The sequence below is a fragment of the Pituophis catenifer genome, unplaced genomic scaffold (assembly GCF_029215685.1).
Source record: "Pituophis catenifer annectens isolate HBS135680 unplaced genomic scaffold, rPitCat1.0.hap2 SCAF_1, whole genome shotgun sequence".
In the NCBI taxonomy this organism is placed as follows: Eukaryota; Metazoa; Chordata; class Lepidosauria; order Squamata; family Colubridae; genus Pituophis; species Pituophis catenifer.
Window position 1 is genome coordinate 46,257,512 of NW_027256881.1, and position 14,593 is coordinate 46,272,104.

The 14,593-nt window shown below is 39.3% G+C and overlaps 1 protein-coding gene across 2 annotated transcripts; it reads right to left on the bottom strand.

Annotated features, from left to right (window-relative positions):
- Positions 1-1,901: 1,901 nt before the first annotated feature.
- On the bottom strand, positions 1,902-12,264 carry BATF3 (basic leucine zipper ATF-like transcription factor 3). Of its 2 annotated transcripts, XM_070948831.1 has the most exons (4): positions 12,200-12,264; positions 11,770-11,794; positions 6,788-6,892; positions 1,902-2,143 (listed from the first exon to the last, which is right to left on the bottom strand). In XM_070948831.1, exons 1-4 carry the CDS (start codon positions 12,262-12,264, stop codon positions 1,958-1,960), a joined length of 381 nt encoding a protein of 126 aa, XP_070804932.1. In that variant the 3' UTR covers positions 1,902-1,957. The 2 variants fall into 2 exon arrangements, with proteins under 2 accessions (XP_070804932.1, XP_070804924.1); XM_070948823.1 differs by lacking the exon at positions 11,770-11,794 and having other exon boundaries at positions 12,196-12,264.
- Between the last annotated feature and the right edge of the window lie 2,329 nt (positions 12,265-14,593).

A 14,593-nucleotide genomic window follows, 5' to 3' on the forward strand; every position in this document is an offset into this window, starting at 1 on the left:
AAGTCAAAGGCAATTAACTATAAAGGCACAAAAACAAAGCTGCGAAAATAAGAATTTTCAGCTGCAATCTTATTTCCTAAAAAGCCTGTTTTATGTCTCCTGAAAATCCGGAAAGAAATTAGAATGTGGACTGTGGCTGTTAAATCAAGCACAGTTAGGTTTGGGTAAGTGGGAGCTATACTTCCACCATACACCCAGAGAAGCCATGGGTATCCATGGGAGAAGCAGGTAGGGAGAATAGAATTGAAATTCTCTCCTTGTCAGTTATTTTTGTATTTGGCTCTTTTCATTCATTCATTCATTCATTCATTCATTCATTCATTCATTCAATCAATCAATCAATCAATCAATCAATCAATCAATCCAACTGATAATCTCACATTTGTGATTCTGAGTTGGTCCTAGGATTAAATTCAACCAAATAACACAACCAATAAATAAAATTTAAAAAAATCACTAAAAACACAATAGACCCCTTTGCTTCCCCACTAAACTCTTCAAACTACTTGGAAGGATGCGGGTTTGTGTACTTCTTCAGGAAGTGTTACTTCAACTTAATAGCTGTGCTATTCTTTTCATGAACCTATTGTTCTTTCATATGTTCTGTGGCACATCTTGCATACTAGCTATTCCCTGACAACGGGGTTGGGAGAAAATAAGGGGAAGGAGAGAAGCCATTTCCTGTGGTCCAATGTGTTTAGATACCAGAGTTACATAGAAAATATCAGAACATATAACAAGCAACCTTTTAACAGTGGAATAAACTGCCATGGAAAGTGACCAATTCTCCTTCATGAGGAGTTTTCAAATCAAACTCAGGATGCTAAATTAAAACCTCCCGTGCCACATCATTTTCACTTCCCAATTGTCAGAAACAGTTTCAAACCAACTTGCAGTTGTTCTCACACTGCTGACCTTGAGAAGTCAGAAAATAGCAAAGATCACTCGTTCACAAGCTCTGCCCTCTGGTGCTGTGGGTCCTGCTGCTAAAAACAATTGGTCAATTCCACTCCACAGAAAAGAGAAATGAAAACAACTGCTAGTAACCACCATTCATGTCCTTACTTTATGTTGTGTACATTTGTTTGGTCATGTGTAAAGAATCTTGCCAGAACTGCTGCAAAATTGTCCAGCCACCATCAGAGAAGAAGACAAAGGAATGTGAGAAGGAGTTTCTTCCCAGAAGAATTGGGCTCCATGGGCTTCATAGAGTTACAGCATTTAAAAGGGTCTTCAAAGAAAATGCTAGCTTTGTTGCAATTTCAACTCCATTGTGGTGCAGCTGGAAATATATGTAAGTTGATAATCATTGCAGAGAATCATACATTGAAGCATGAAGATATGCATGAAGATATCCAACCCTCATATGCCGCACAATATGTTCACACCCAAAAACAATCCTAAAGTTATATCCAAAAATACGGTAATCAGGTTTTCACAAAACTTGAGGAGTTTGTCACCAAAGAAAATGGAAGAGAGAAAAACAGACAGGGAATCAGAATGCTAGGAAGTAAAAGCAGTCCCTGTCTTTGATTACAGATTGTCATATCTATGATCCTTTTGGTTTCAAGCCGTCTTCCCCGTTTCCCATGATCGCCACCAAATCCTCTATTACTATAAGGACCATACATCATGGTTAGGCCTGAACTGAAGTTAAAATATTTCATATTCTAGCAATTCCAGCACACAATATTTCCTATTCCATGGTGAGTATGGAATGCATAGTAGAAACACTCTGAAGATATCCTGCTTAGCTGAAAATGGCTCCCATAAGGCTACCGTTTGTGGTTTTTAAACATCAACATTGATTCTTGATGGTTGGAGGACTCCAAGTTAACACTAGATGTAGCATATGCTGCTCTAAGAATGTGTGTAGTCATGCAATATGATGGCCAAAATGACAATAGTGGATGGTCTTTAAATCTTCTCATTCTTTCAGGTTTCTCAGGAGGAAGCCTTATCTTGGCAAGGGTCCAAGGAGGGCTTCATGTCTGGGAATCAACCCAAAGTTTAAAGCACAGTGTAACAAGGGACAGATTTTCTCATGGTTCCTCAACACTTCACTCAGATGTTTCACTTCATCTGTCAGCTTTCCAATCTCCCTTTTCAGAGAAGTATTCTCTTGTTCAAGGCATTCATATTCCTGAAATAATTGATAAAAATAAGCAGATCAAGCATGCAAGCAAGAATCCATGATTATTTATTGTTTTTGCTAAACTATTCTTCATGAAGTACTTAAATTCTCAAAAGGAAGTTTAAAAATAATCAAAAAGTCAATTAAAATGGTGGAATTATCTGAAAAATATATTTACTTTGAAAAGTACATAGCTCCTAACTTATTTTCTTCCCAACCTAATTTACATAAGACATTTTTTCCCAGCGGGAAATTAGTGTATCTTAATTTTACCTACCTAAGTTATAGTTTATTTATATTGTGCTATTTAAAATATTTCTATAGGAAATTACCAAACTAATATCTAAGTAGCAGTATAGAGCAAAATCAAATAGAATAAATCATACAGTGGATATTTTTTCCAAGACTTTTAACATAATTTGTATAATAAATATTAATAAAATCAACAGAAGTCCTCTCAGAAGACCTCAGCCGAGACAAATGCTTTTATCTGTTCTCAGAAGTGGAACCATGTGGTTGGACAATCCAAAGAGGAGGAGCCTAGCTGGGAAAGTCCTTTATTGGTCAGTATCTAGAGAAGGAGCTCCCATAAAGGATATCTCCCTTCATTATCTTTAGCATCCAATAAAGGGAATAGCTTTGGCTGTTCTTTTCAACTGCACTTATAACTTATCATTTTATCAGTGTAAACAAGGGGTGTAAAATATGAGATTTCTGATTTCACATTGCTTGCTGTAAAAGTTGCCACCCAATTGTACTTTTTAATTCAACAATGGTGGAAATCACAAAATATATGGAGAACAATTTTACAGATAATTAAACTAAATTGGTTTTACTTACATCTCAACATAAATTACAGTAAATCAGATCAAATTCTGCTTTTGTTTTGTTCTCTATATTTGAAGGGGGCACTTGGCCATTACCTGGATTTCCCTGGGTTTTGTGCTGTTCCATGAGCCTCATGTGAGTTGACTGAGCCAGGTCTTCAGGCTCTTTGAAAGGCTAGGAGAGTGGGGGTCCTCTTCCTGAACCCCACCAGTTGAAAATCTTTAACTGACAGGGTCCAGAACATGCCTACCTTACCTGAGTGAGACAAACTGATGTGATGGGAATGAACAAGTTCCTCAGATAATGTGGGCCCATGAAATTGCTTGGGTCCTGATGTAAACCACCAAGGGCAATTTGTAGAATTGAAAACAGGCATTAAATATGATGATAAATAAAACCTCCATATTTAGAGGCATTATGTTGTAGCTTTAAATGCCAGGGCTGTGAGGCAAATTGGGAAGAAAAACTGGCTGTAGGTTTTAACTTGGAATGACCTAGCAGGCTTTTCTGATTTATTTCTGTGGGAATATAGCACTTGAATCAGCTTTCAGCAGCACACAGGTGGTCACAGCTCAAACTGCAAAACTCAGGGATGCAAATACTGAATGGCTATTTGACATTCTCAGTCCAAAACATTTGTGAATCCAATCCTGATAAAGGCTCTTAATACATCATTCCAAAAGAATGCAAAACAAAAGAGGGACACAGATGTCTTTTTTCTTTTAAAAGAAAACATGCACTAATTTACATGTAGGGATATATAATTAAATGACAGTAATTTAAAGAGACAGGGGAAAGATTATGACCTATCATCCTCAGAGAAAGGACTATTTCTGTGAAAATCATCTCTTGGGCATCAAATGTGGGTTTACTTCAATACTTGGGTATACACCAAAAAAGTAGAAGGTAAATCCACTGGTTGAACACTAAACACTGGAAGTTTTGGATAAGCAAGGATTCCTGATTCTCAGTTCTTTAAGAAAAGCAGAACTAAATGTATCTCTCATAAATTATTCTGATAGAATGAAACAAAAGTGAAGCTGAAACAAACTCAGAATGGATATATATGTTTTCAAGATGACAGCTCTTAGTGCGGTCCAACATCTCTTGCTGTTATTCTACCTTGTCCTAGCTTATTTTCCTGATAAGCAAAAAGACTGATGAACTGGAAGGAAAAGACAGAATTCCAAATCATAGATATGGATTCATGCACCTCGCTAAACCATTATATACTTAGGCAGGATTTATAGCAAGAAAGTGAAACTTGTCACGCTAAGGATATCTTTGAGAGACACTTGGGGGACTACCCTTCAGAGGTAGGTGTGGCTGGATTTAAAACATGGTCAGAGCTGAACTTTAAAAATTCCAAACATGCACATGTGAACATGCACACACAGATGCATATTCTTAGGGACCAGGGGTACTGGGGAAGTAGGACAGCAGAGCCAGAAAGTAAGGGGACAGAAATGTACCTTTGAGTTTTTGGAATGATGGCAGGGGTCTGTAAGAAAGCCAATGAGACATTATAAGCCATGCCTGGAAACCTGGTCATTCTGGTCTGCAGTTGTAAACATACAGTTTTCTGAGTAATCCATAGGTGGCTGAATTTGCTCAATCTTCTCATCCATAAAGAGTGGATTACAAATCACAATGAAAGGATCTGCATGCCAGGATAAACCAAAGCGACTCTCATTTGGAAACCCTAAAAAAGGACCAGATGAACCAATGACCAAAGCACCCTCAGAGCTCCTTCAATGAGCTCAATTCTCTTGCATGGGAAGGATGGGTCTTTGGCACCAGACTTCTAGCAAAAAGAGAAGTTACTTTTACAAGCAACAAATTTCCCCGTGCCTGTCTGATGTCAATTTCAATCAAAGCATGAATGAGAAGTCATCTTTTGAGTTTCAGTAAAAGAAGGGAAGGCAAGTGGGACTCAGAAAAGAATTGCTTTACAAGGCAAATGTGCATCAAGTGGCTAGTTTCCCCCTTGATTTGAATGTGGCTGAAACAGAAATGCACCAATGTCCTTAACCAAAAAAAAAAAAAAAATACAAAACAAAAGCCATAGCTGCTCAGCCACCATGACCAATATATTCATTAACTGCCTTAACTTCACACATGAAGTCACAGGAATGGATGAATAATGTGCTTTCTTCCATAGAAAGGACATGTTGGACTCTGGTCCATCACTTATTCATCATTTTACTCAGGTATATTCATAATTGCTCATATGAAAGCTTTGAAGCATTGATAACAATCTCAATCTTGGCAAACACCCTTGCTATTCTACACTTAAGCTCTATTCTTTGGAAGCCAACTTATAAGCATCAATTGTTCAATTGGAAAGGAGAACATGAAAAAATGTTGCAACGATTAAACATGCAAGAAAGTGGGGGTAAGACTTTTTTTTTTTTAAAAAAAATCACAACAATATTACAAATTGCTTCCCCTGCCCAGTTGTCTGATGATCAGTTAGAACAAGACTGTTTGGAAGAAGTTTCTGGACATAATAAGATATTAGAATAAGATTCCAATATCCTGATTCTGTTTGCATAGTTTAGGCTGCTATCCTAAAAATGGTCTGGAGCAAAACACTAAACTGTATGAAGAAGAGGATAAAAAGGCACCCACACATGGGATATTCCATATTCATAAGCTCTGACAACTGACTTCAACACGCTGATGGCAAGATAGGGGCTCATCGACACAACCTCCTTGCCCTGAGTGCCAAAATGGTGTGCTAACTGTTTGCTGAGGAAAGTGTGTATTAGATCACATAGTTTTGAAGAAAAAGATGAGCAACAGGAGACACGGTAGGAGTTTATAAAACCGTAAACCAGGGAGAGTTAAAAAAAAGGAAGGTAAATGCTTCCTTTGTTCAATCATGTCTGACTCTATTGGGTAGTGATCATCTCCATTTCTTAGTCGAGAAAGAGGGAAAGTTAAGAGAGAAAATAACTTGATCCTGATTCAGAGCACCATAAAACTCCACTTCCTCAAATTTACAGTGCGGGTAAATCTAGACAAAGCTGTACTTTTTCATGAGCTATATCCAGCTATATCCTGTGCCTCAGGTGTTTGTGACAATCAATAGCTTAAGCATCATCAAAAAAGTATTAATGGACAAACAACATCTAAGTATGGATGCTCTGTGATTAGAAGCAGCGTACTGCCAATCACAGCATGTTATATGCAACCTGCAGGAGATGATGACTTCCTTTGTGATCTTTACCTAAGCATCTGTCTAGCTCAGCCTTTCCCAGACTTGGGTAACCAGATGTTGGTGTAGGCCATGAGACTCGATCCATCTAGAGCAAGGGTGTCAAACTGGTGGCCCATGGGCCAGATGTGTCATGCTCAGGCCATGTCCACTTCAACTCGGCGAAGGGGGAAAAACATTGTGAAACATCATGTGACAGCAATGTGACGTGGCGAGTTTGACACTCTGATCTAGAGAATGCTCACTTGGAAAGGCTGCCTTTAAAGCTAAAACGTCAATCACTGCTCTGTTTTTAACTGAGGATGGCATTCCCTGCATCTGACAAAATGGGATTTGGTCCATAAAAGCTTATTAAACCAAGAGGATCTGCATGAAGGTTAAAAAAAGAATCTAGATGCCAAATAAAGTCCCATCATTTTTATGTTTGTTGCATATATGACACACATAAAAGAGGTGGATCTTTGAAACACACATACTCCTCCCACTGTGGATGCCTTTAATTAAGGAACTAACACTCTGTTAATTCTTAAGGTGACCTAGGACTTGTTTTGCATTTGATAATTATACCAATTGTTGATCCTAAAGAAGGCCAGTGCATCAGTCACCTCATGGAGTTTATCTGCTTTCTGAGTTTGTTTCTTTCGGCTTCTTTGAGCAGCGACTCTGTTCTTCTCTCTCCGTCTTACTCGTCTTTCATCATCATCATGGCTCTGGTCAATAAAATCAGAATATACTTGTTTAGTTAATGACTTCCCTTCCCCCCCACAAAAAACACTCAGCATCCAGAAAATCAAAGAAGCTATACTTTGACAAACACACCACTGGCAATCTTGTGAGCCCTGATGACATATTCCAAGAGTGACTGATAGATATTTCCTTTATATTGAGTGGAAAAGTAATTTACAGATAGTTTGTTGGTATATTGATGTAAAGATTGGTTACAAGAACTCTGTGGCTATATCTGGTTCAGATAGTATTTTGAGGGAAAGGTAGCTAACTCTCTTCTGCCACACAATAAGTTTGCAAGAGTTCCCATAGAGGATGTGAGTGAGCCAGAATTTGCTTTCTTTTTCCTGGGAAATTTGAACTGTTGTTTTAAAAAATAAAACAGAGGGAAGGAAACCAGATCATCAAGGTTTTGGAATGTGTTAATCAGACCTGGATCCTATCTTTCCTCCAAGAAAGATAGAAAATATGCACAAAGTCTTTTATTGTATCCTCTTGTGAGGTCAGGTAAGGCTGAGTTGAGTTAGTAGTGCTGCAATAACATAGCAGGCATAATTAACTCAGTTAAAGATGCAATGGCTTGCATTTTCACAGTGTTACATTTATGAATGTTATGCAGCTTAACATGCTGTGTGAAGTGAATCTTTTTGTTTACAAACAGGCTAGTTCAATTCAAATTAAGAGTGTCATGTGAATGAAGCCAATGCCAGTCTAATCTGTCATTACAAATAGTCAATTAAGTAAATTAAGTAATTGTTAAAAAAGAACTACCTATAACAAAATAGTCCCATTATGCTTTTTTGATCATTCTAGGAGTCCTTATGTAGAAGCACTTGAAAGTTGAGTCTAGTACAACTAGAAAATATAAAATTACTTTTGAGTAAAAAGACACTGTCTACAAACATAGCTGTTCAGCTCACTTGTTAATTAATTGGATTTACTTGCAGAAGAAGTGCATGTCCTAGCACTGTGCAATACCCTTTGCTGATCAAAGTTAATTTCATTAGAAGTAGTCATTGATACAACATTTAGGCACAAGTTCCATGTGTGCAGTCCTTGTAGACATATCTTGAGAGGTCTCTCTCTCCCTCCCTCCCTCCCTCCCTCCCTCCCCCCTCTCTCTCACACACACACACACAATTTTGAATCACAGGAAATCATGTTCAGCAGCTTTGTTGTATGGTTAGAACACATCAGGATCAAGTTTGAGTTAGTGCTGTGAAAATCATTTGGTGTATGAAAGAGCCAGGTTTGAGTGGAGCATGCCTAGATGAAACATATGAATTTGGTCCTAATGTAGGACTGAAATATGCAAGTGCAACAGAGAAGCATTCGGAAAGAGAACAGGAAAAAGAAATCAAGGACATATCCCTGCTCTTCCCAATTTCTTCTTTGCCTACCTCCTTAGCTTCCACTGTTGATAGGCTTCAGGCAAAGCAGATCCAATTGCCTGCCTGCCCCATTTCTCTTAAATAATGGTAGAGAAAGAAAAGTAAAGGGGAGATCAGTAGGCAGAGTAGTGATGCCAAAAGTGGTAGAATTGAAACCTTCAGGCCTTTTAAATGGGAGAGATAGAAGTACGCTGGTTAGGAAGGAGGGAAAGGCATTTTGCTATCCAGTTTCTAACGCATGATCCCAGGAGCTTTTGGGGCAACAAATATTAGGGGAAACTGGGCTCAGAGTTTGGCATAATTAAATCTAAAGTCATGAATCAAACACAAAATGTCTAGATCATATTTGGGGTAGCAGATCAGATAAACTGCCATATGTACCGTAATGGTGTTTCTGCTCTACTAAGATGGTAAATGTTTTGCATATCCAAAGGGAAATCCCCATATGTTGAACATTCCCAATTTAACTCATGATTTTGTCCCTGTTTTATCTTTTATCTTTTATTCTTTTATCTCTCCTTGTTTCTCTGCTTCTTTTAAAAAGTTTTTTTTTAGTATGAAAAAGAGTAGAGCCATAAAGTGATGCCTAGGACATTTCAGTAACACAAGATCCATTCAAGAGACCACAACCCCAGTTAGGAGAATCATTTTAATTTACTCTTGATGGTAATAAAAGTTTTATATTTGTGAGATGGATGGATGGAAAGATAAGCAAATTCTGTATGATATAGTGGTATTTAAATTATAGTGAACAACATGCAATTCTGGTTTCAGAAGCAGGCATGTGTGTTTACAGTGTAGTTTGATAAAACTGAAGTTTGAATTAGCTACATCTGATACACCAATATTCTTGTTTTATTTTATACTTTTGTTTTGAAGTCTGGGAAATTCTCATAATTCACGTGTTGCCAGTTTACAGTCTGATTTTAGTCCAACAAAATATCATCTTGTCTACATCATATCTGTGTCCTGTAAGAGCAATGCCACCATTTTTATCTATATTTAAACTGCTTGTGGAATCCAATTCAAAATATCTTGGATTTGAGGAACTGACTTGACAAGGCAGATAGGCAGATACATTTTGATTTAAATCTAGAAGAAGTGTATGAGATAATATCCGCCTCAAGTGCACTAAGACATCTCAAGTACCAACAAACCTCCTTGTTTTACATTTAGGCAGGAAAAATCAAAGGTATAAGTACAGATTAGGTGAAACCTGGCTCAAAAACAGTAACTGTGAGAGGGACCTTGGCATCCTAATGAATGATCACTTGAATATGAGCCAGCAGTGTGCAGCCGCCGCCGCCAAAAAAGCTAATACAATCCTGGGTTGTATAAACAGAGGCATAGAATCAAGATCACGTGAAGTACTAGTACCAGTTTTCAAATGTTCCAAGAAAGCAATGGTTGAGGTAGGGGGAAATAAAATTCTTCTATGTAAATTGGAGTTCTTACTCTTATCTTAAGTATCTTAAATGACCTAACTCATCTTATACTCTGCAATGCTGTGCAATCTCCCTGTCTCCTGATCTTTAGTATTGGCGGGGAGGCCTTCACCAATATCCTCCTTTTTTATATCAAACAAGTGCAAGAGAGACACAGAGTTTGGCTGGAAGTGGGAGACCATGAGTTCTAATCCTGGCTAAGTACATAAGGCACACAAATCAACAGTGACTTTGGGCCACTCCCTGTTCTTCTTTTTAAGAAGGAGGCAATGGCAAACCACTTCCAATTTTTTTTATTTGCCAAGGAAACTGTTGACTGAAAAGCACACACAGAAGTTCAAAAATAACAAAATGCATTTAAAGAATATTTGCAGCACCATAAAGAATGAGAGAGAAAAAATGAGAAATTCCTTTTGCATAAGAAAACTCTTGAGAAATTGAATATCTGTCTGGATTCAGCTACATGTTACGCTCAGTTGAGTTTCCACGTCCCCCTGCAGGCACTTCCCAAATCATGAAGATTAATAGTGAACCTAGCAATGTTACACCCTGTATTATCCTGACCCAATTCAGAGTGGACTGTGGCAATCAGGGTGGATAAAAATCAATGATTTTTTTAAAAAAATCAAAAAAATCAGATTTTTTTTATTTAAATCAGATTTTTTTTTATTTTTATCGAATTTATTTTAATAAAAAACTTTTGAGGTAAAAATCTATCGTAAGATAGTTTTCTATTTAAGATACATAAATAATTTAGTTTATTCAGCATGAAGTGGAGCTTAGTTATGTAACATGAGGCTGTATATTCTGCAACACTGGGACTATCGGTGAGTCAACAGTGGGTCAAAGGAGTAGCAGAGATGACAGTTGCTCTTTAAAAATTATGATTTAAATCGAGTTGATTTAAATCAAGCCTTTTTACTAGTGATTAAATCATGATTTAAATTGTGATTTAAATCAACTTGATTTAAATCAAATCCACCCTGGTGGCAATATAGAGAGTAAATAAATAATTAAACAAATCTTTAGCGTACTGCCCAAATGGGGATGATGTATCCTGGAAAGTCTTTCTGTGATAACATAATCCTGCAGGAAGCGTGTGAGAATGGCAAAAGTGCAAAGCCACTATTTGACTTCATAGACAAATTGCTATGGGACACCACACAACTGCTGTACACAGCTCTGCAGCTGTAATTTTAATCAGTTATGCTTACATCTAACACTTCAATCTGTGTACTGTACATCTTATCTTTCATGAGTTGAAATGCCACTTTTAGCTTTTTGTTAGAGTAGGTAGCCTTAAAATCGATTAAGTACATAAGCAATCAAAAGATCTCATAAAGATTATGATCATTTAAACATATGGAAGAGTAGGAGCCTCATGAAGGAAAAGGAAGATGGAGCTCTGGTCCTGCTAGATCACTTTATTTCATCTTTGACTTCTTTCTACTAATCTCTCCCACTTCAACTTGTTCACTACATGCAAGAACAAAGAACACCCATTTGTTATTGACACTGTAGTAAGTGTTATAATTTTTCTGGCTCAGGCGACACCCTCCCACCCTATTTTTTCCTTCAGTATAAACATTTAGTCTTGCAGTTTCAGTATATTCAATATAGTTAATAACCTTGTTAGCAACTTAGTATATGTGCTTGGTTCCACCACTCCCTTCTTCCAACTGGCCTTGGATAGACATCCCTGCTGGTTAGTGGAATCCATTTTTTCTCAACTTACAATTGGGAATGATGGGAACTGGAATCCAACACATGTAGAGTGTTGGATCAACAAGATCAGTAGCTGCTGCTGCTGAAATATTAATTGTTCAAAAACACCTTCCCCCCCCCCCAACTGCAGCATTTTAAAGTCATTTCAAGCAGTGGGAAGTTCCATCCTTTTCTCCCTTCTTCTGACTAGAAGTTCCTACCTCCTCCGTTTCTCGAATCAAAGACAAATTCTGGTAATAAGGAAGGGAAGGGAAGAGGAAATGTGGGGCATGCGGCGCGATCCATAATTTTACGCACCACTTTTCTCTCCTTCTGTGGTTTGGGTCTACCCGAAACTTCCTTGAAAAAGCGCCTTTTCCTCCGAAGAAATAAGGCACCCGCAGCCCTTTCGAGGTGCCACCGCTCCAACTTCGATCCCCGCCGCTGCCCGCGTGTGACCGTGAGAGCGAGCGCGTTCAAACGGCAGCGACGAAAGAATTCCTGCCCCGCCAACGCCGAAAGAAAGCCGGCTGGGAGTCGTGATTTGAAGAGCGCGATCCCAGGCGATCCTCTGAACGGCGGAGGAAAGTTTCTTGGAGGCGCGTCTGTCTGTCCAACTTTTCTATTCTTCCTCCCCCCCGCCCGACACACACACACACACACACACACACACACACACACACACACACACACACACACACACACAGTCGCCCCCTCCCCTCCCCTCCCCCCCGGGTTTCGGTTTACCTGCAGGGTCCCCTCGGACGAGGAACTCCGTTCCAAAATGCTTCCCGCGGCGGGGATCCCCTGAGACATCCTGGCCGAAGAGAAAGAGGAGCTGGGACGGGCCGGTCAGGAGGCCAAAGGGCGCCTAAGGTCCCGGAGGAAACAGCGTAGCCACAGCAAGCGCCGGGGACGCGCGTGGGGACGGGACTGGCTGCGCCCGCCGCCGCCTAAGCGGAAAGCCCAAAGAGGGGCATCCCGGACGCGCGTGCTGCCCTCGGCGCTTCCCCGACACCTGCCTGCCGCCGCAGCGCCTCGTTGGCTTCCTCAGCTGCTCTTCCCTCTGAGCCAGCGCTGGGCGGCCGGGAAAACCAGGAGCCGCCGCTCTCGCCCTGCCCGGCGCCGCAGATCTGCTCAGCCTCAAGTTCATGGAAATCACGTGGCGGCCTTTGAAACTTCAGGAGGGAACTGGCTGCGAGACCGGGAGGCGGCCTTTTGGCTGAGCCAGCCCGATGGGGAACTGAAAAGAGAGGGGCTTTTCCCTTCCTCCGCCCCGCTCGCTCGTGGGCTGTGGGCTTTTGGGGGGGGCTCCAGAGCCGGAATCCGCTCGGCTGATGATCGGGGCAAGTCCAAAGCTTCCTGCTGAAAGTGGGAGCTCTTCGTTCACTCGCCCGTCTTCTTTCCCCCGTTTGAAAGGGCCGCGCTTGTAGAGGTGGGGGTGGGGTGGGGTGGGGTGGGGGGTGAGAGATCTGAGGAAAGAGCTGTGCTTGCGGAGAACGGGAGGCGGAAACCGGGAACAAATCCTGAAATATTATATATAATAACTATTTCGATATTTATATATAGTTATTTATAGATATTTATATATAGTTATTATATATAATAAATATAACAACATTTATATATAATTATTATATAGTTATTATATATATATATAATATTATTATATAATAACTATATATATATATATATATATATATATATATATATATTGTTATATAACGATATAGGAAATCGCCTCTAGCATTTCCACTGTCAATTAAAGGGGGAGGGAACCGTTGTTATACTTGAGCTTGGAAGAGGCAGGATGGCTGTGCCCTGCCTGTCTGAATCTCACCTTTTCACAAAAAGTACCACTCAAGGCAGCCAACCCTGCATTTAAAAGAATGACCCGCACAAAATAAACAGCATTAGCTGTATTATTAGCTGTGTGTCTGTATAGCTTAAAACCCTAAAAATTTAGCTTACAATTGATCCAAACATTTTATTGTGACCTATCTTTACTTCTGTAGAAAATTAAACTGTAAATTAATCTTCTAAAATATCAAATGGATGGGGAAGGGGATAGTTTTGATTATTGCTTACCTAATTAGACCAGTCTACGCGTCTACGCATCTTCAAGCTACCAAGGTTGAGAAACACTGAATTAGACTATCTCTTTTCCTTCAGAAGCTCAAGATGAAGTCCCTATCACTCTCTTGCCTTTTCTCTCACTCCTCTCTACAGGATAAAGTTGAGTTGAGAGAGGGTGACTATTCAGTTGTGGAAACTTCGAGCTTTGATCTCTGTAATTTAGTCCATCATTAACCAATACACTGATTTGCATTTTATTAGATGCACAGGCTTGCAGGTGAAATGTCTGATGGACAAAACATGCTTTGAAAGGCATGAAATTTGAAAAGGTGTCATAAAAGGGGAAAGAAACAAATAGAAAAAACCCACACATCTTTGACTTGCTCAACTACCCCTGGAACCTTCAAAGGTTGCAGAGTTCTTAAGTTGCTTCTGAACCAATCTTAAGAGTTGTTGGATAGCCTAGAAGTACATTCAAATTCTACATAGAAAATTGCCTTGTACAGTAAGGTTATTAGACATTTACTTCTGTAATTTATATTAGCATGCAACAACACTGCTGAATTTCAAATGGGTTTCTCACAACCCTACTTTAAAGATGTCAGAGACTGAACTGAGCAGCTTTTGCATGCCATGTGGATATGCTGTGAAAAATGCAGTTCACGTTGAGCTCAATTCCTGATTTCATGGGCCATGTAGTTTTCTTGGCAGAAATATGGAAGTGGTTTGTCACTGCCTCCTTCAAAAAAGTTTTGAGTTTCTAATCCCACCCCACCAATTCGACTCATATGCCTGATTCTATCTAGGCTATGTTCTTCCCAGACCGAGAAAAAAGGACCACTTCCACATTTAGTTAGAATAACTGAATTTTAAAATGTCACAACCGTGTTTTGTAAAACACAACAGTGTTTTGCACTTAATCTATAACCTTAAACTAAAAAAGCATGAATATAAAAGACAACTGTTTTTTTAAAAAACTAAGCTGCAATAGATTTTGAGAGCAAAATCCTTTGTTTTTTACATAATAGAGATCTAGGTTCTATTTATCATAGACTAGCACTGAGACAGA

Excerpts from the sequence above, each read along its gene's own strand:
- BATF3 (XM_070948831.1), bottom strand. The coding sequence starts at position 12,264 with ATGTCTCAGGGGATCCCCGCCGCGGGAAGCATTTTGGAACGGAGTTCC. Across the intron at positions 11,795-12,199 it reads TCCTCGTCCGAGGGGACCCT|ACCCAAACCACAGAAGGAGA; the intron begins GCAGGTAAACCG and ends AGTTTCGGGTAG. Across the intron at positions 6,893-11,769 it reads AACCACAGAAGGAGAGAAAA|AGCCATGATGATGATGAAAG; the intron begins GTGGTGCGTAAA and ends TTTATTGACCAG.